General features: G+C 48.0%; 1 protein-coding gene across 7 annotated transcripts in view; it reads right to left on the bottom strand.

The window, feature by feature from the left end:
• Positions 1-8,119, bottom strand: part of PCDH12 (protocadherin 12) — a 35,964-nt gene extending 27,845 nt beyond the window's left edge. For 5 of the 7 annotated variants that reach the window (XM_014608891.3, XM_019500680.2, XM_014608892.3 and 2 more), the window contains exons 1-2: positions 4,516-8,119; positions 3,598-3,692 (exon numbers count right to left, since the gene is read on the bottom strand). In XM_014608891.3, the coding sequence (XP_014464377.2) occupies positions 3,598-3,692; positions 4,516-7,347 (2,927 nt within the window). In that variant the 5' untranslated portion in view covers positions 7,348-8,119. The remainder of the gene's footprint in view (positions 1-3,597; positions 3,693-4,515) is intronic. The other 2 variants (XM_059733270.1, XM_059733269.1) reach the window with 1 other exon arrangement.
• Between the last annotated feature and the right edge of the window lie 759 nt (positions 8,120-8,878).

Genomic DNA, 8,878 nt, shown 5'->3' on the forward strand with positions numbered 1-8,878 from the left:
GTGGTGCAGGCAGGGGGAAAATGCAGCTGAGCCTCTGCCACTCTGGCTGGGCTTGTCCCATCCCGAGCAGCACGTGGCTCTGTCGCTGCTTCTGCTGGCTGGTGCCGACCTGGCAAGCCTCCTCCCATCCCCAGCATCATGTGGGAATCCGACTTCAGCTGCATGCTGCTCCGCATGGGACAGACCCGCCCAGGTTGGCACCAGCCAGCAGAGGCAGCAGCGGAGCCGTGTGCCGCTCAGGACTGACAGGCGCAGGTAGGGGGAAAGTGCAGCTGAGCCCCTGCTGCTCCGGCACATGGCTACTCCTCTTCCCACATGCCATTAGGAAGCTGTTGAGGGGCTGGGGGAAGGACAAGGGGTGGGAACGAAAGTAAACAGTGTTTACTTTCGTTTCCCATCACAGCACCGCGAGCCTCAGAAAATGCCTTGGCGGGCCACATGGCAGCCTGCGGGCCGTACGTTGGACAAGCCTGATCTAGACAGTTCTGAACACCCTAGTCTTCGTCTACCTGAAACGGTGAAGCACTGTTTTATTAATCAGTAGGATTTCTCATCTGTGTTCTAATACCTTATTACTTCCTAATGAACAAAATTCTTAGCTCAACAGAGAGATGCCAGTTAATTACAGACTTTATGGGAGACGTGGAAGCTGAAAGGAGAGACATTAAGATTGGGGTGGGTCCTAGGAGTTATGCACAGCACAGAAGAAGAAGGTGAGATTCACTGGGAGCTGCAACAAGATCGATCCCCAGAGGAGGCCCTGATGCCCCCTGATGGCCATGCGACTCCTGCCCCACTTTGACTCCCTGGGTACCCTTCCTCTTTGCCTTCCTGCCATGCTTTGATCTAATTAATTGATTATGAAAAGGGAAGTTGTCCTTGGATTCCAGAGCAAGCTCTTGTCCATTTTGCAACCAGCAGGTCCTTCTCAGACCCTACTGGTCCCCAATTCTGTCCCTCAAACGCTAAGTACACCTACCTGGCCCATCCATGCCCCAGGGCACCTGTTGCCTTAAGACAGGGTGGGCAGTTATTTTGGGCAGAGGGCCACTTACTTTGTTTTGGCAAGCCATCAAGGGCCACATAACAGACAGCCTAGAGCAGATAAATATTCGTTTTCTACATTTTTTGTTTTGTTTTTTAGGGGCCCCACAGGCTGGATAGAATGTCCTGGCAGGCTGCATCTGGCCTGCAGGCCGCATTTTGCCCATGCCTGCCTTATTTATGGTTCCTTCTGCCCCTACAGCCAAGCCCATGCCTAGCTGATGTTAGTGGTCACTTATGTGGGGCACTCTGCCCTCAAGCCAGTGTCAGGCTGCCTCTGGCCCTTGGCATGCCTGGCTTCAGGCTGCCTGTCTTACCTGTCCAGGCTCAGGCCTTTACCCTTTCTGGTTTCTGCCTGTCAGCATCTTGAGCCAGCTCCTGGCAGGGCTCAAAACATCCATGTGCCCCTTGGGCACCCCTTGGGTTACGCCCCTGCCCCTCGCAGGCACAAGCCCTCACATGCCCTCTGGCACCCTCTGTGGCTTCCAGAACTTCCCCAATAGCCACATCTGGTCTTTTGGTAAAGCTTAAACTAAAATACAAGCATACTGGCTGTAATTAAGGGCACAGGCAGAAGTGACAATTTTTGCTCAATCTGGCCACAGAAAACAGTTTATAGCCATGATCAAACAAGTGCACAGCCACAGGCAGCTTCAAAAATGGCTGATCAGGTGAAAAATTGTATGAGGGGGTCAGATTTTTCACTTGATCAGATGAAGACATTTCAAAACAAAGTATCTTCTGTAACTTCTGCCTGTTCTGCCCAGCCTCCAGCAGTTTCAGAATGGGAGGGGGGGAAAAAAGGGAGCAGAGGGAGTAAGGTCTGGGGGGGACAGGGTACAGACCCTACTGGAGGGTGGGGCAAGTGTACTGGAGCCCCCACCCACAAGGTGGGGGAGGCTCCAATTCACCCACCCCACCCTCAAGGTGGAAGTGAGAACCCACAAGAATGAGGTCCCTCTGTTCCCTCCCCCCAGTTCTGAAAACTTTGCAGCCTTGTAGGGACGAAGCAACCAGCAGCTAGATTTCCCTCCCCCCTAGAACCAACAGTGAACTTCTGTTTGATCCAGGGGATCATTGTAACTCAGAGTGCTTCCTGCAAAGTGTTCTCACTTACAACAGGGAGCTCTATTTCTGTCTGCACCCTTAAACTCTAAACCCACTGGCTGTATAACAAGCTCTCCTCATACTGGCTCATGCCTCCCTGCAAGCTATCAGCTCCTTACTTGCAGTTCTCAGGACAGCTGAGATATCAGTCAGTCACTCCCCTGTAGCCATCTTGCTGCAGAACTCTTCTCTGCTGCCTGCAGGATCAAACAACTTTCCCTAGCCCAAAGCATGTATGCCTCCTAAGCCCTGCCCCTTCCGGTCAAGTAACTCCCCAGCCACCCCACCCAGGGGCTTCCAATTAGGGCTTGATGGCTAGTTTCCAGGGCAGCTTACAAGTGCTACTCTGGATACCTTAACACCACTCTTGCTGCCCAAGCAGGGCTCTGCCTTACTGTCCTATTGCTGGGTCACTAGTCCTGTGATAGGCACTCATAGCCTATGAGTCCCTAGCTGCCTATTCCCCTGCAGCCAGTCCATAACATGCGGTCTCTCCTCACCTGAGGACTTCCCAGTGGCTGCTTCTTCCTTAAAGTTTTGGGAAGCTCTGGCTCCCTGTTATAGAGCACAGGAAAAGAATGAGGCATGGAGGAGACAGGGAAGAGTTGTACCTTGCCTTGAAGGGAAGGAAATTGATTAGGTGGAAAAATGCAAGTCAACACTGCAACTGGGAACAAGTGAAGCATAAGCCAGGTATAGGAAGGGAGCCAAAGGAGGCAAAAGTGCACTAGTGAAACCAAGGTCTTGACAGGGACATAAGAGCAGCATGCTCAATATGGTAGCACCATGCAGCTATAACCGAAATAGGTCTGAACACAAGCTTTGGAACCAGAGTGCCTCGGTAGGCCTAATTAGTATAGGCAGAGCACTGTGCAAATACAAATGTATTGCTGCCAGTTCTGGAGCTAAAACATGCATATCTTTGCATACCACAATCTTGTGCTATACAGACATGCCCAAAGTGCCTTCCCTACCCATCTCCTCCTGCTTTCTCACCCTACAGCCTCTTGCTATGCTCCCTTTTCTCATTCCTCTTTTGAACCCACTCTCCTTGTTCTGAGTGCAGATGCTGCTGCAGGCTTTGGGGAACAGCTACAAGCAAGAATGGCAGGGTCTGCTCTTCCCATTTCTCTTCCATCCTTTGCTTCCCCTAAAATCCCTCTCCTGTAACACCACCTTCCTCCCCTTGTTTTCTCCTCCATATCTGTCCTGCTCCACCACATTCCACCAAGAGGAGGAGCACTGACCTGACTTTTCCATACATAGGAACAATTTTAGAGAATGAGGAAGTGCGCCAGTTCTATTGTCAAGGGCAGTGCATCCCTTGAGACCTTTGTCATAAATGTGGCTTCTCATTTGGGAGGTCTTGGGGCTAAGTCCTTACTCCTCCTGGCAGGCCTGGGAAAGAGACAGGCAGAGCTAAAATGGTCTGTGAATGAGTCTTACCTGCTGTCATTCTTGGACGTATATTTATTTCCCCTGTGACTTGGTTTAGGCTGAAACTGGCCCTGGTGCAACAGTGACAGCAGCTGAGAGATTTGCTGTAAGACAGGAAAAGCCTGTTGACTTCATGCAGTCACCAGTCAAGATGTTTCCAAACAGGATGTCCCTGCCATACTGTCTGGCATTTTATAGCATTTCCGTCTCTTGCAAATTGTTTGGCAGGCCCACTTGGAGTTGTGCAGAGGGAGAGAGACAGTGAGCATCCCGTCTGGATTGAGTCCTCAAGCTTCCCTGCATTTCCCCTTCTTTCCCCTCATAGCCCAGACTTTGCTCTTCTCCTACGCTCAGAAAAAACAAACTCAACAGCAGTCTTTCTCCCTCTCTGACAGCCACTCCTTTCCACCCAGCTCTGAAGCCTGACCCCACAGAAGTTTCCAGAATGTGCTCCTGTAAGGAAGAGGGATTTCAGTGGCCCACTAGCTATCTGCCACTGAGCCCCAGATTGCTGGCAGATTTGGAAGTGAGCTGCAGGACACTGAGACAATTTGTTTAAGATGAGAAAAGGCTGGCCCCAATACAACAGTAGCATAACTGAGGGGAGACAACCAGGATAGTAGCCCCAGTCACTTTCTTTGTGGTGGGGTGCAAAAGCAGGCATTGCCATAGCAGTGGCTGATTGCACTTCTGCAATTAATATGGCAGGAGCCAGTCCTGCCTCAAGCACCAAACAACTGCCCTGAGCATGGAGCTGTGCTTCTATGCCTCTGGGTTCTAGCATGGAAAATGGGAACATTTGCACAACTAGAACAGGTTACACTCCATTTTCAGTAAGCCTTCACTGTCCTCACAAATTTCACAAGTGCTATGTGAGAGAGGATTTGGCCCTTCATATATAACAAATATAAATGAGGCAGTTCCTACCTGAACAGGAGGTGAATCCAGAACAAATTCTCCTGTGGAGTTCTGCTCTGAAAATGCTACCAGAGACAGCCGGACCAGGCTCCTTAGGAGGTGCTGATGGGGTTGAGCCTCTGAAAGCCCTGCATCTGGCTCAGAAAATTTTTGCTTTCTCAGAGTCATGTCCAAAGGAGGATTAGTCGGCATCAAAAAGTCAGAGTTCTGATTTCCCATAGACCTTGGTAGTGGCTTCACTAGGCTCTTGGTATAGGGTTCTGAAATTTGAAAGCTTGAGTTCTTTTCTGATGAATGTCTCAGTTTATGAGAGTAGAGGGGCCTGCGCTGTGTTGCAGGGAAATTGAAGGCATCTTTCTGTTCAGCTGAATCTTTCTGGTTCCCTTGGCTTCTAAGGGTTCTGTAAAGTGTTGGGGTTAAGTGAAATGGAGTCTGCTGTGAATCATTCCATGCAGTTTCCTTCACCAAAGCCTCTTTACAGGAGCAAGGTTGCTCAGCCTCACAATGCACATCTTGCCTATTTCTGAGCACAGGAATTAAATATATGTCTGTCTTCTGAATCTGTCTGTGGGGCTTCTTGAGCTGCTGCTCTCTGTGGGCTTGTTCTGCTTCCCTGCAGTTGTAAGCCATTTTCTCTTTCTTCTCTCTTTTACGTAAAGACACAATTAAGGCCAAAATAATAAAAAAAATGACTAGCAAAACAATGAGGCAGATAGCAATAACCATGGATGGACTCAGCCTCCAAGACCCCTGGGCTGAGTGATTTTTGAAAATTAACAGCACAAGAGCTTCTACCTGCAGTGGTAAATTCCCTTGATCATTCACTAAAATTCTTAGCTCTAATTCATTTCCAATGAGGCTGCTGATGTTGCTGCTGTTGATAAATACCTGCCCTGACAGTGGATCAAGGACAAACAGACCATCATCATTGCCACTCAAAATGTTATAATGGAGGTCACCGTTCAGGCCGGAGTCAGCATCACTGGCAACTATGGTGAAAAGCAAGTGAGTACTTGAATTGGGTTTCAGTATCATGCTGGTTACTGATGCCTTTGCGGGGCTGTGAGTCCCTAAGGATGTCCAAAGGCATCCAGTTTCTGCATTGACTAGAATGGTGATCTCTGCTCTGCCTTCTACCAGTGCTGGCTGTATGACCACTGGGGAATTATCATTCTTATCAAGCAAATTAACCCTGACAGAGACATTAGATGCCAGTTTGGGATAACCTCCATCTTCTGCTGTCACAAGGAATTCCAAACTGGTCATTTGCTCATGATCAAAAGCTCTCAGGGCAAAGATCTCACCGGTGTTAGAATCAACAGATACCAAATCTGAAACAAGGGAGTCCTGGATGCTATAAGTTATTTTTCCATTTAAATCTAAGTCAGCATCATTGGCCCTGACAGTAACCAAAAATGAAGGAGTCATATTGTTCTCAGCAATGGAGACGTTGTATGTACGCCTTTCAAATAAGGGTGGGTTGTCATTAATATCACTGATGTAAATAGTGAGATACTTCTCCACAGCTAAGGGGAGGATCCCCTGGTCCTGAATCAGTAAAGTCAAGTTATATTCAGACCATCTCTCCCTGTCCAAGGTGGCATTGGTCAGCAGTATATAACTATATTTGTTAGTCCTTTTCAATCTGAAATGCTCATATCCTTGACTAAGGTAGCAGTGTACCTGTCCATTGTTTCCTGAATCAGGATCACTTGTTGTCACCAAAGCAACAAAGCTGTCATTAGGAAGAGCTTCAGATAACACTGGCACCCAGGAAACCCATGTGATGTGGACATCTGGAGCATTGTCATTGACATCAAGGACCTTGATGAAGATCTTGCAGTGTGCTGGGGTAGGATTGGCTCCTAGATCCCTGGCCTGTACATCCAATTCATAGGTAGGAATTTTTTCAAAGTCCAATGGATGCCTCAAAACAATATTGCCTGTCCTGGCATCAATGCTGAACATATGCAATACTTCCAGTGTAGTATGCTTACTTAATAAATATTCTATTTCTCCATTAGGACCCTGATCAGAGTCTGTGGCTGTAACTGTTATAAGAAGAGTCCCAGGCAAAGCATCTTCCCCGATTTCAACTGTCAAAGAACTCTCCGCAAAAACAGCAGGACTGTTATCATTGGAGTCTAGAACAATGACCCTAACTAAGGTAGTACCTGATTTTGGTGGTTCTCCGTGATCAGAAGCAGTCAGTACAAGATCAAAACAAGAACGGAGTTCTCTGTCCACTTCTTTAACAACAACAAGTTCTGCATGCTTAGTTCCATCAGATCCAGAGATGACATCCAAAGCAAAGTGGTCACTGGGAGACAGTGAGTAAGAGAAGAGGGCATTGGTACTAGTGTCTGGGTCTTGGGCTTGATCCAAAGGTATTCGTGTTTGTAAAGATGCATTTTCTGACATCTCTAGCTCCAATTCAGCCTTTGGAAATTGGGGCCCATGGTCATTGATATCTAAGACTTGAACCTCCACATGAATTAGAGCGAAGTGTTTAGCAGTTAATACAGTAAAAGAGACCAAGCATGGATCATTGTGCCTGCAAAGTTGCTCTCTGTCCAGTCGCCCTGCAGTGCTGAGCAAGCCATCTTCAGATCCAACATGAAAAGGGAATTCCTCAGGGAACTGAAACAGTTGGAAAGTGTCCACACTTCTCTCCCATAAACCAAAACACTCGAGTAAATTTCCTATCACTGTTCCATTTGCCACTTCTTCTAACACTTCATATTTCACCCTGAATAGGGTCACAGCCTGGCAACCCACAGAGAGAAAAAAGTGCCACCACAATGCTGTAAATTGAAGCATAAAGGGCGATAGCAAAAGCATTCTTCTGAGAAAGCCAGCTATGCTGCTGTTAGTCCCAGGACAGATGACTTTATCCTTGAATCTCTGTACACACAGTTTGAGCCCAAAAAGCTTGTAAATCCTTTGTATTTTCAGTCAAAGGTAGTCCCACTTCTAGATCCCATAAGCACACGAATAGGATTAAAAATCCCAGGCAAACCCAGCTACATTGAGAGGAAAAAAATCGTCCTTTTCTCTTCAGGCAAGAGATCCAGCTGCTATCCTGGCTGAAAACCCTTAGTATAGAACAATGAGACAGGAATCTTTGCATGTGCAGCTTAGCTCTGAGAATACAGATGGCTGCCTGTCAGGGCAGAGAAGTAGAATGGCTTCTGTTTCCTATGGAAACCCCACCTACAGGAAAAGGGAAGAATGAGAATTCCAGTACAATGCCTTCCCAGGAGAGGTGGCTGTTTTGAGAGTAGCTGCTTCACATCTCTGGGAAAGGTTTGGAAATTCATAAATTAAAAAAAAAAACAACAGAAGGAATCACTACGATCAAACATTTTACTTATCTGGCCATATCTGCAGAAGGGTTGTTCAGATTAGGTATCTCAGGGGGAAATACTTCAGACTTATCTAGCCGTGTCTCCAGAAGAGTGATTCAGACTACTTAATCTCTACTGGGGCTGTAGGATCCATTCCCAGCCTCGGATCTGAGATTTCAAGAAAAAATGGTGAGGGTGACCATCCATCCTGGTTGGAAATACGGGACATCCAAAACACTACCCCCTGCCCCCTCCCCTCTTCCCTCCCAAAGCAGATGTGTGCTGCAGGGAGAGGCAAAGGCAAAGGCAAAGCAGCATGCTGCACCATTTCCCTTTCCTGCTGGACTAACCCCTGCACCCTGGGTGCTTATTTTAATCTGTGCCCCAAGTCTGGGACTGTCCTCTAAAATCTGGGACTGTCCTGAGAAAAATGGGATGGATGGTCACCCTACTTTTGGCTCACCTGGACAACTTTGCCAGAGCCAGTCATATCTAGGGACCTACAGAAATCGCGATTTCATGGATTTTGTGGAAATTGAAAAATCCAGCACTGCCCGTGAAAGCAGTCAATGTTCAAAAAAATCCATGAAAATAAAAAAACTTACTGGAAATAAAATGCTTGTTCCTGCAACCTGGCCATACAGCCTGCCAGTGGGTAAAAGGAGAAAAGGAGCTGTCAGCTCCAAGGGGAACCCAAGATGGCTGCTACCATGCCCCTCACCACTGATTGGCTGAGAGGGCTGCCTGTCATGCAGCCCCACCCCTGTCCACCAATCAGCAGTGAGGGATGGGACTGCAAGATGGACAGTCCTCACAACCAATCAGTGGTGATGGGGCAGGGCCACAAAACAGACAGCCGTCACAGCCAATCAACACCAATAAGTGGGGCCACTGGGGCCCTCTGCCAATCAGAGGCATGGGGGGGCATTGCAATCATCCCAGGAAAATGGGGGCTGGCCCCACAATATCCCCAGAAATTGACTTACCACCTCTGTGAGTTGGGTAGACCCCTAGTCACATCCCAG

The sequence above is a fragment of the Alligator mississippiensis genome, chromosome 9 (assembly GCF_030867095.1).
Source record: "Alligator mississippiensis isolate rAllMis1 chromosome 9, rAllMis1, whole genome shotgun sequence".
NCBI lineage: Eukaryota > Metazoa > Chordata > Crocodylia > Alligatoridae > Alligator > Alligator mississippiensis.